The 12,141-nt window shown below is 39.8% G+C and overlaps 1 protein-coding gene across 4 annotated transcripts; it reads right to left on the bottom strand.

Moving 5' to 3' along the window:
* Window positions 1-247: 247 nt before the first annotated feature.
* Window positions 248-10,763, bottom strand: nap1l4a (nucleosome assembly protein 1-like 4a). Of its 4 annotated transcripts, XM_035156132.2 has the most exons (15): window positions 10,646-10,742; window positions 9,686-9,723; window positions 9,243-9,324; window positions 8,288-8,432; window positions 7,655-7,741; window positions 7,192-7,326; window positions 7,021-7,092; window positions 6,786-6,925; window positions 6,448-6,593; window positions 4,203-4,222; window positions 3,989-4,108; window positions 3,809-3,844; window positions 3,576-3,629; window positions 2,345-2,379; window positions 248-1,968 (listed from the first exon to the last, which is right to left on the bottom strand). In XM_035156132.2, the coding sequence occupies exons 2-14, from the start codon at window positions 9,699-9,701 to the stop codon at window positions 2,374-2,376; spliced, it is 1,059 nt and encodes a 352-aa protein (XP_035012023.1). In that variant the 5' UTR covers window positions 9,702-9,723; window positions 10,646-10,742; the 3' UTR covers window positions 248-1,968; window positions 2,345-2,373. The 4 variants fall into 4 exon arrangements, with proteins under 4 accessions (XP_035012023.1, XP_035012021.1, XP_035012020.1 ...); XM_035156130.2 differs by lacking the exon at window positions 2,345-2,379 and having other exon boundaries at window positions 9,243-9,315; window positions 10,646-10,763; XM_035156129.2 differs by lacking the exon at window positions 2,345-2,379.
* Window positions 10,764-12,141: the final 1,378 nt, after the last annotated feature.

The raw sequence follows: 12,141 nt of genomic DNA, 5'->3' as shown, positions 1-12,141 counted from the left end.
TTTAACCAAAAGCAAACGAAAGTTCAAACCAGATAGTTACATCACGAGAAATGTTTTAGGAGGTGATGAACTGATTTACATCAATACTGATTATCATCAAAACAGGCTTAGATTAAGGTTCAAGTTAGTTTATTTATTTACTTTAAAAATAAAAACCTTGATCGATTTAAAGTCGTCAAGTCCCAAAACGGTTGAGAACAGCTCCACACTACGGGCAAACCCACAGATGAGAAACACACACGAGACATTTCCATGTCGCACAACTTTAATAGAATATTTTAACTAACTCTGTACAAATTGAAAAGAAATATTGCGCAAGTAACAAATTGTGAATAAGAACCAGTTAAGGCCATTGCTAGCACACGGTCGGATGTGGTAGATTTGAAGATGTCAACCGTGGCCGAGAGATCTGTTCAACAAGATCTACAATCGTTCTTTGTAAAAAGAGAGAGGGTGGGTGGGTTTTTATTTTGCTGTTGCTATCGACGACCAGCCACCAGGCGAAGGGGTCCAACCAAACGACCGAAATCCAAGAGCAGGTATATAAAATACATTGGCAACCTTTGCTATTTGTTTTCCACAGACATTCTACTGAATCATCAGACAAGAACAGAAATATTTATATATTCTTAAACAACTTTAAAATGCTGATTAAACTTTGTTAATGACAATTGGCAAACATTTGAATAAAAGTTGGGGTTTTGTCTTTTTTGGCAAAAGAATTTATATTTAATCCAAACCTCCCGCACCCTGTCCCATCACCTGCGCTCAAAGATATGTGTGAAGAACCTCTTTCACACAGTGGGAGCCTTTTGGACACTGCATCTTATTTAAGGTTGAGTGTCAACCAGTGTGTCTGCTTGAATTTAATCTGAGGAAAATATCCACCCGACTACATGCGATGCTGAAGTTTGGGAAATCGTTATCTTAATTAAATTCCTTCTATCCTTGTTAGATAAGTTAAAAGAGCATTTGGGGCAAACAGAGAAGTAGTAATATAGGAGGTTATATTTGAGGTATAACCACACGCACCCGTCACGTGATATTAGTGTTTACGTGGCCACTCGGGTGCTCAGTTTAAATGCTTGTTAAACCCACATGGACAGAGGTGGGCAGTATTAATGGAGATCACAACTCCTCAATGTTTGAAATGCACGATTTGATCATTTAAAAAAAATGATAAACATGTACTTGGCAGTATTCACATTGCGTTGACCTGCTAAGCCCAAAATAATGAGAAGGAGCCTATTGAATTGTGGCTGGGTCTTAAAGAGATCCCAGAATGCACCACTTCATACAGCTGCATGACACCAGAATAAATAATCCAATGACATGATAATGAACATAAAAAAACGTAAATTAAATTCAAAATGATACATTTTATGTCTCTTTAAAAAAAACACCATAAAATAAAAAATAACCCTTCAGACACCCCAGTGAAAGATTAAGTCAAACTTGTTCAGCAGTTTCCTGGTTAACTATCACTTCTCTTGTTGGCGTTAAAAAACCCTGAGTAACTGATTTATTTCCATTAAGCTAAAGTTGGGATCCCGTTCCATTTCCCCATCTATTTTTTTTTTCCTTTTACACATGATGATGTTCTGAGTTTTTTTGGCAGTAGTAACTTACTCCACTTAACCGAAGAAGAAGAAGACTGTCTCTGTGACGCCATTGTATTTAAATTTTGAGTCAAGTCACTTCCTGCTTTGAGTTAGAATGACGCCAAATAAAAAAGGGGGTGAGATGGGCGCAAGACAAAAGAAAAGGAAGTCATGCACAGAGTAAAAACGCAGTATGGTGTGCGTTCTATTGCGTTCAGGTGAGAGTTCATAAAAAGGGCGGAGCCTGTAAGAGTAGTAGGACTCTTCGATTGGAAAGGATCTGAATTGACTGACAGCAGGTCTCCACCTCCTCCTCCGATCACCGCGGTTACTGCTGTTTGCATTCGGCCGGCTGGGGCTGTTCTTTCTGCGAGGAGACCAGAGGGAGAAACCAGATTAGGAAATATGACGACAGAGAGCTAATGAAGCCACTGGGCATTAACTGGCAAGTAGAAGGAGGAGCTCAAAAATGAAAGTAGACACTAGAGGATGAAAGCACCTGGTTTGGTACAGCAAAGGGAACAATGTTAGAAACCTGGGGTGGGACTACAGGAGGAAAAACAAATCGATGGAAAGAGGAAAAGAACAAAAGTCTTTGTCTACTCAAGATGTGAGTTAAGTGTCTTTAACACCTTGGACTACTGGAGAGTGAGGGATGTAGAGAAAAGAGAGGCAGCCAGAGTAATAAACCACAGCCAACAGTGTACAGTGTATGTGGGACGCCGTCCTTATTTCTCCCTTACCTAGAAATGCATGGGGTGAGAATGATTGATTATGCCTGTAATGGAGGGGAGTCCAGGGGAGGGAGAGACAACAGTACACACAAGTTTAATAATAGTCACACAGAAACATGGAAGTGAGCACAGAGAAACATCGGCGAAGTGGAGGAATTAGCAAAATGAATTCCTAAAGCAGAGTGAAAAACCGACGGCAGGTACCACGAGAATAAAACCTGAAGGAAACTCATCCACAGACACAGCAGCATTGTTGTTGACTCCCGAGAAACTGCTTACAGGACGTGTTGTGAACACTTACTCACTATCAGACTAGAATGCCTCGTAATGGAGGCTTGTCATTAAATAAAAATTGTGTCCTGAGAAAGTGACAATAGAAAACACCAACACCATTTTATAAAGATTCTACATGTAAGAATGTGAAGCCTTTTTACGTCTATGAAACCATGTTTCATTGACCATGTTTGAATGGATTGTGACATAACCTAAAAATGTCTTTCCCCAGCAGAGTGTGGACTGATTAATGACCTATGTGAAAAGACTTGGGACAAATTTTCTGGGAAAATCCAAAAGATGTGACGTTTATGCTCGCTCCACTTTAAGTCCCTCTTCCACTCTTCCACTCTTCCAACGTAAACAAACAACTGGCTCCCAGCAAAACCCAAAATACAGTTTCTCATAACCAAACCTCCAATCTTTAGTTTAGCGCTGTGCCAGCTCTGGAGGGTCAAATATAATCTATAACACCAAATATACTTAAACTATAATAATAGTATAACTTGAGGTACGTCGTATATCAAGATCAGTTTTGGCCGATGCTCACTGAGCACCATCTACAGAGTCCAGGCACGTGAGCAAGCAACAGGAAGCTGCCTGCAGTTCACTTCATGGCCACAAGGGTTTTATGAATGTGACACAGAACTATCATGGAACGGTTTGCGTGTCTGAGCTGGAAATTGAATGAAAATGTGAAGGAACACACACATTCTCAACATCAGGTCTACTCTGACAGGAAGTACTGCAAGTTTAACTAAATTAAACTGTAATTTGAGTTTAACACAGTTCTCGATACAAGTGTCTTGTAATGTAGAGGGGATTTTGGGAGGGGGGGTGTCACTTAAAGATTATGTTTATATGTTCACAACTGTATTTCATGATAGTTGTATAAATGTGGTTTTAGAGAAAACGTCAAAGATATATATATATTTTTTAAATGTTTAAGTAGTGGATGCAAACTGACCTTGGGGTCGTCTCCCTCATCATCATCATCATCGTCGCCTTCATCGTCTTGCTCCTGAGACACAAAAACAAGATCATTCTAAGATACGCAAACAGCCCTCGACTATGAAAAACAAAACACATATAAGAGAGTCTGGTATAAGTTCACAGTTAAGCAGTGATAACAGTGATGTCCGAATGTCTGGTATTTCAGATCAAATGCAGTGTTTGTGAGTGTAGAGTGGTCCCACTAACCTCTTCATCTCCCTCTTCCAACTCCTCCTCTTCAAACTGCAACGACAATAATATGAAAACACAACTGTCATGACAAGTTCAGCTTAAAACCCCTCAAATGAGTCACTTTAAAAACATGCCATCTTGTTACTAGAACACAGGAGTGAGTGTGTGTGAGTGTTTTGGAGGAAAATCTCTTACGCTCTCGTCATCTTCCAGGGCCTCTCCAGTGAAATACAGCACAGCTCTGGGAACTATTCTCTCACGGAAGAAATGACCGATCTCAAAGTCTGTGGCTAGAGTGAACTCAGAGTCTTCATCCTGTAGAAAAGAACAAGGAGACCTTTTAAAACACAATATCCAGTGGAATAACCTGGGTGGTGGTTGTATGAAGAACAAGGTACTTTTTACTCACCATTTCTCCACCTGGTGAAGCTACAGGGGAAAACATACAGAGAAATTAGCACCGAAACACTACATATGGTGTGTAAAGTGGAACATTGGGATTTCAATTAGTACAATCATTTTTAATTACAGCTAACCCTATAGTCACAGTCTGACAGTTGTTTTATTACTGAGTCATCTTGTGCATTAGCTGTAACAACATGTGAAACCCTTTTACGGCAAAGACTCTGCTTATTATAAGTGAGGTCAGAGCACGGAGGCAGTGACGGGCTCTTAGCAAACAGCTGTCACTGAAATGACTGAAGGTGACATCATCCCGTCCTTCCTCCTCTACATCAGGATCATTAGCATCAGTGTAAGGATCCATATGAGATTAGCTTTCAGGGTTTGGTGACTGCCTGTGAAAATGAATTAAAATTACAGGCTGAGAGACGGATAAACATTGCCTCAAAGAATTTGTGAAAAATCAACTACTACACCACCAAGTTGATTTTCACGACGTCTTTGATTTCTTTAATGAGTAACAGTAAAATATTATCCTGAAAGATCTACTTTACCACCACTACTCATTGGTCTTCATTTATTTATTAAGTAATCTAACTTTTGGTTTGGAGTTTGTTCATCAGTGTAATTTGAAAATATATTTCCCTAAATCTGAAACAACTTTTGAACAAACAGATTCAAATAACTTCACTTGTATTCATGTAAAATTAATCCAAACAAATACACGTCAGTCAAAAACATTGTTTTTTAGTGGCAAGTAAAATTACCGCCCTAAAAATAAGATTTTTGAGGCTGAGATTAAACTATTTCCTCAGAAGGTAGACATGGATATAAAAAGTTGTGTTAGTGACATTTGGCTGGAGTTGCCATGGTGAAAATAAAAACAACCTTTTACTTCAATAATTCTGTGGTGACTCATCAAAACCAGTATTTGCGGTGACATTTTCAAGTTCTTATCTGATTTTGAATCTCTGCCCAATTAAGAAATACACAATAAATATTGTTGACACATCTGTATATATTATAATTCGAACATTCATTTGATATATTTGAACATATATTAGGTTAAAATTATAAGCAAGTGACGGCTCATTCTCTTAAGGACACCTCAGCCCTGGAGCTCCACACCTTAAAACACTCGACAAAGAGTTATTTATATTCACCAGTCATAGGCCAAGACTATGACAGAACCAGTAAGTCAAACATTTGCTCAACCAATCAGTGTTTAGGTCAACTTCTGAAAGTCAGTATAAGCCCGGGCATGTCTGATCGGTATGTTGACTGTACAGGAAAGACAATATAGTCATTAAAAAGGTGTATCTTGTCTAACATACTGATCCTATAATAAAACATTACTCATTTGATGATACCTTTCTATTTAATGGATCAGTCACTGTATTATTCATATACTATTAGTAGATATTACGATACAATCTACTACAAATGAACAAAGGCAATCAAAGTGAAGGAAAACCCTGACCTTACTCACATGTAAGGAAGGTAACTCAAGCATGGGAGTATTAAACTGAGACCTTTTGGGATTTCCTCCACCATTTTCCAGTCAGTAACTTAAACTCTGCTATAATTACTTCATTTATCTCAACTTTTGAAGATCTTTGAGATGGTTAATCTTGAAAGATTAGCAATTAATTTATAGGCTGATCAGTAATTTGCACAATGTTTAAGGTTTTGACCAGAAAGGCTGATTCCTGCAACTTTGCCTAATATCTTAAGTCCGTCACATATCCCAGTTATCACTACTTTAACTGTCCAAGCTGGAAAATAATGGTAAAACTCAAGTTGATGTGAACACAGCTTTATGTGCATAGTCCAACATCAGTTTCAAACGAACATGCTGCTTATTCCGTCGACTGCAGAGTGACTCTGCAATCTGACACAGTAGGAGTGTGGCGCCACCTGCTGCTGAGGTAAGTTCAATGCAGTGATGGTGAAACCACATTGCTTGCATGTTAACATTTTACCACAGTGCCTGCAGGTTTAACTGAAACATGTTGACTGTCAGTGTCAGTGTGTGGCCTAGTTGTGATGTATGTGTGCAACTCTCCCTCTCAGAAATCTCAATACATCAGAGTTTGCTCAAGGCCTCTGTAAACGTCTACACAACTAACAAAGCTTTAAATATTAAATGGATACTCGTATGCAAGACACATGCAGAAATTGATGAAAAGAAATTGGTGTAATTGACATTTAAACCTGCAGCAAAATCCTCTGCATCTCATGTGTGTTCTCACCTTTAACTGGATTAAAGAAGTTGAAGAAAGAGTCGTTGGGGACCTGTTTGGTAACAGTGCGAACGGTGCCACGGCCTTTATGCTTCTGCTTCTTCTTTATAGTTTTCACTGTCACATCCTTGCCCTTATGCCAATCTATCTGACAGCTAGAGTGAGGAGGTGTTAAGAGAAGAGACCGCAGGAAGCAAGAGAACAAAAAGCTAAAGTTAGAATCAATGTCAAGAGGAGGCTGATACATGTGGGATGTAAATACAGAAAGATAGAAATGTTTTTCAAACCACGCAACAGCCTTTTTTTTTTAACTTTACAACTTAATATTCATGTGCTCTGGAACTTACCCTTCACAGTCAATGATCTCTGGGCCCTCAAATGAGAAAGGGTCTGGTGCATCTGGCTCTGACTTCATCTTGTAGACTTTAGTGAGGACTGCATTGTTGAAGTAACCATTGGACTCAAAGTGGAACTCTAATGTGAAACTCTGAGGGTAAGAACACGACAGATTAAGTTCCTCTGCATTTTAACACTAGTTAGTTAATGTATCCATTCATTATATGACATGATGTCGACACTGACCATCGGCTGTCCAGGTTCAGAAAACTTGACTTGAATATCTTTCAGGTGCTTTAGGATGGGCTCATCGTGCTCCTGGTGGGACATGAACAGGACAGGTCAGAGACTTAAGGACACTGTTCAGAAAAGTAAAGTCTATGAGGCACAAATGAGAGATAAACCATTTAAATGTACCTGTAGCATGTCACTGAGCATGTCCACACTCTTGAATATGGTGAGCCAGAACTCGGGAATGCCTTTGGGGTCTTCCTCTGGCTTGGCTTCCTCTTTCTTTGCATCCTCAATAGCAGCTTTTTCCTTTACTTCCTCCTGCAGGCAGCGAACAGAGGAACGAATCAAAATCCACTGTATACAATCTAAACAATTTAGTTTATTACATATTAAGTAACAGGGATAGTGTGTACAAAGAAAGCAAATACACACAAGGTTGCAGCAGAATTGGTCAGTCACACAAAACAGTCATAAGTTTCTTAGTCCATGTTATTCTCATTAAAAGCACATTTCCCACAACCATCTTTGTGTCTGTTGAATATTAACCAATTTGCCGATATTTTTTAATGTGTTCATTTTCTTATTGCTTTGGAAAACCCCAAGAAGACAGTTTTGGAAAGAAAAACTAAATCAAATGTGTACTTACAGCTAGCTCTTCCTCTTCCTCTCTGTCACTGTGCCACTCACACTCCTCTTCTGTGGGTTCCACTGTTCCTGTGACAATATCTCGTCTCTGTGAAGCACACATGTAGTAACAACGTTAATCAATTTCAGAGAGGGCTTTGATAGGGTGAAATATCTGAATATGACCAAGTATTCATTTGACAAGGCTGAAATATTTTAGCTAGCAAGCATGCTGAAATCAACACCACTTGAGACACACGCAAACACACGCGCAAGCACCCACAGTGAAACAGGTGCAGCAGGATTACAGCTGTCAGTCTTCAGGGTAACTAAGAATGGCTGTCACTGGCTCTGGAAATAGCCTTAACTGACAAAAGAACAGTTGACTACTCGTAGTGGCAGTTTTCAATTTAGCACCAAGGTTTCGTACTCACTGACCTCAGGTCTGACCAGAGAGACATACCACCCATTAGTGCAGGGAATGACAGAAATGATTCTTAAATATTGTTTCTACTAATACATTTTCTTTTTTTAAGTGCTTGCTCGTTTTGCATGACCATTAGAGAAGAAGATTCTATACGTCAAGTGCTACAGTCAGAGTTCGGTAAAATATGGTGAAGAAAAGTCAAAGATCTGTTAAAAACATTAACGGTACCTTGTCAAACAGTGGTTGGTAGAGGGCAGCGTACTTCCTCTCTAGCTCGTGGACTTCCTCGTAGAATTTGGCCTCTATGTTGGCGCACTGCACCTGTAGCCTTTTCAAGGCATGCACTCGCCGCTTCACTGCTTTGGGAAGCATGCTATGAGAGATACATGAGAACCCATCTTAATTTAAACCATTTATAAAAGTAAGATCATGAACTGTACTGCTTTCTTTTTTCTAAACCAGTTTATTTCACAATCTTTTAAAATGTAACATAATGTCCTCAGCGGTTGGGAATCACCAAACGATCTCAGTTGATTAAAACAATTTAAAGATGATTGTTTGTGTCTGACGCATCTGCAGTGATTCAGATTCATTCATCTACACTAAATCAAATGTTTCACTCATCAACATTCTCAGATAACATCAAAGTCAAAAACCTTTAATGCAAGTTTTGTTTTACATGTGAGAAGTTGTATCTCATTTGATGTAGTTCACTGTACTGAACCTCACTTATATAATATCATTTCTGATTTTGCATCCGTCTGATCACATGTACACCTCACAACAATCACCACATTGAGTCAAACAGTGCAGCTTTCACATTGTGTGGAAGTTGCTGCAATTACAGATGTTTGGTTGGTAGCTGGCAATTGTATCAATATTGCAACTTGCAAGACCATAAAGTTCTCATTATATCCAATCTACCCACACTGGCAGGAAATATTATCAAAGCTTCCAGGGAAGAACATCAACACTTTACATATCAACTTCACAAATAATTCACTTTAAATTGAGAAAAAGTCCCACACGTGAATAGGACGAGAGGCTAAAGCAGTCACTCCTCTGAACTATAGCCATCGTAGGTAACTAACGTGCGTATCAGCATGTTGAAACATGTCAACCTGTCCACCTTTACCCTCTTATCAGCCATAGTAAAAACACAGTGAAAACCATGTGCACTGACCTTTCCAAGAAGTGGAAGCTGACAGGTCTGTCCAACTGTCCGGCGGGATTTTGCATCCCTTGCTCCCCTTTACCTGCCAAACCAACAAAGAACATAGATTTGCATTTATTAAATGTTTATTTGATAAATTACATATACAAATTACAAACACTGTGGATGCCCCCATTCTTATCAATGGAGGATAGAGTTGAAAACCCTTGCAGTGCTGTTTCAGTCGTGTCCCAACATACAAGATACAGACAATTACAATGTTGAGTTTAAGTTTAGAGTCAGAGTTGCTGGCAATTGGTAATTTTTTTAGATGATATTAAACAAAACACGTTAGTCTTTCTACTTATCTTTTTAATTACATGGATGTAAACATGAATATATATCAGTTAGAGCTGTGGATTGAGTTAAATCACATTTCTTACATTCATTAGCTACATAAATTGAGTCTTTACCTTTACTGGCGTCCATTACCGAGTGGCAACTCCTTCCTCTGTTAGAAGCAGATCAATTACATTAGTCACAGTTATTATTGGCCACGAAAGACATTGAGTTACTGCTGATATGGAGGAAGACATCTAACAACGTGAATGTCGAGTGCATTTTCGTTGAGTGCTATTATTGTTAAAGGTCTTTCGTCACGACTTTACCACAGATCTTCAGTGATTCATTCTTTAAATGTAAAGGTACAAGCTGAGACAAGTGTCAGAACAACACCGACAGCGGTGTTGAGCAAGCGCAGGCCGATGACGCACTGACATGCTAATGGCAGCTGAGCTAGTAAAGGTAGCATCAGCTCCCCGGTAATACAGAGTGAAAAGCGGCCGTCCCACCCGGTGACAGTAACCAGGGACCACGCACAACACAGCAGCTCGTGAACCGACTCGCTAAAGTCGTCTTACCGACACGCTCGTCCGGATTCCCACCCAGTATGGGCGGTACCAGCGATCTGACAGCGGCTAGCCGGGCTAGCTAGCCGAGCTAGCAAGAAAAATACGAGACAACGTGCTATGAACAAAGCTCAAGCTAACAGCGAGAAAGAAGATATGACGTTTAACACCGACCGCCCCCCCTCCCACACCCCGCTGCGCACAGAAGACATTTGAAATAAACGCGTCAAGTCAGCGACGGAAGCATCGACGCTGCGCTCTCAGGTTTTGTGGATAAAAACAAGCCGTTAGCGTCACGGCTGTTAGCCCGCCGCTAGCCGCATTGACAAGCTAGTGTGGTGGGGGGCTAGCTGCCGTTAGCTCGCGCGTTGACAGCGAGTGGAGGCAGAGTGTCGGGGAGACAGCTCGGCGGCGGCCGGGCGGGACACGCGGACGGGTCGTAAGGTTCGTGGTTCCTGCCCCGTTAGGAGCAGAAGCGCTCAGATTAGCGGGTTCGCTGCGGTTTGTCTCAGGCGGAGCTCTCACCTCTGCTGAGCGGAACTCTGCTGCTCACGCGTCTCCGCTTCACACACCACGCGCGACACACACACACGCGCGCCGCAGCATCCCGGCCTCCGATTGGTCGGCCGCTGAAGGAGGGCACGGTGCTGCGTTCAAGTGCCGCGTTGAAAAGATAAAAACCACCGAGAACACAAACACAGTGTTGCTCAATCACCTCTATCTGTCAAAGAAACCCTAATAACGACAATCATAATCATAACAACCATAATCATAAACATAACAATCATAATCCGAGCCAAATAAACATTAATAATAACCATAACTATAACCATAGTAAAATAAACAACAACAATAACAATCATAAATATAATCATACCATCACAATCAAAACCAAATAAACATTCATAATAACTATAACTATATGACAAATAAACAACAACCATAACAATAATAATCATAAACATTAGCAAACGAAAATTCATAGTAAAATAAATACTAATCATAAACATAATATCAACAGTAAGAATAAGAATAATCATAACAATCATAACCATGGTTTTATAAATAGTAATAATAGTAATAATAACCATAATCATAATAATAACAATCATAATAATAAAGTATGAAAGCCTGAATTTCTACAAATAAAATCTAAGTATAATCTCAAAACCACTTTTCCCTTTGTCATCACATCTAGACCAGAGGTTCTCAATTTCTTCTCAGCAAAGCCTCCCCTACTTAATGTAAATATTCTTGGGACCCCTCATGTATGACCCTTGGAATAGTTTGAGTTAAACAGCCTATCTTCTTACATAGTCATGTGAGGAACAGCATAAAAGAAATGTCTTTGAAAAAATATACATTGTAAAATATTTTCACCATATCAAAACAGAATAAACCCACACATCATAAAATTTAAAGGGATGAATCTGGAAACTTTTCAGCGACCCCTGGCAGCGTGCTACGGACCTCCAAGGCTGCACGGACCCACATTTAAGAACCAGTGATCTAGAAAAAACATTTTAAAGTTTGTTTTAATTGAAGGTATCCCATAAACGTAAACTCCCATACAACATTGTTTCTGTCTTGTCCAATTTGCTCTGACCGCCCAGTAGGTCAACCTAAGAGGTGCTCAAGCGCCAGTGTAGCTCGCCCAAGTGGCTTTCCAGTCGGCTAATGTATTTGGTAAGCTCCAGTGCCTTTGTATGCCCAGTTGGGGTCTGTTTGAAATTGAATGTACACATAACCCCATCTTGTCCCCCGCCTACACATTCTGCATATTGACATAATCTGTTAAAGTAAGATCACCAAACACACGTAGGAATGACATCAGCAGGCAGCACTTTGAAAGGTGCCCATTTAATCGTACCTGCTGTCTTGTATACACCTCTACTGGTGTCTTCATCTTACCATCTCTAAATGGTAACTATCACATTTCAGATCACATAAAAAAATTGTATTTGATTTATGATACTATAATTAAAGCCTGCACCAAAAGAGTTGAGTCATATTTCCAATTT

This window comes from Hippoglossus stenolepis, chromosome 5, assembly GCF_022539355.2.
Source record: "Hippoglossus stenolepis isolate QCI-W04-F060 chromosome 5, HSTE1.2, whole genome shotgun sequence".
NCBI classification, from domain to species: domain Eukaryota; kingdom Metazoa; phylum Chordata; class Actinopteri; order Pleuronectiformes; family Pleuronectidae; genus Hippoglossus; species Hippoglossus stenolepis.
Note: the sequence above shows the minus strand (reverse complement) of the source record. Positions and strands in the feature narration are given on the sequence as shown.

Excerpts from the sequence above, each read along its gene's own strand:
- nap1l4a (XM_035156129.2), bottom strand. Across the intron at positions 7,327-7,654 it reads AGGAAGAGGAAGAGCTAGCT|GAGGAAGTAAAGGAAAAAGC; the intron begins GTAAGTACACAT and ends CGCTGCCTGCAG. Across the intron at positions 1,969-3,575 it reads ATGAGGGAGACGACCCCAAG|AAAGAACAGCCCCAGCCGGC; the intron begins GTCAGTTTGCAT and ends GTCTCCTCGCAG.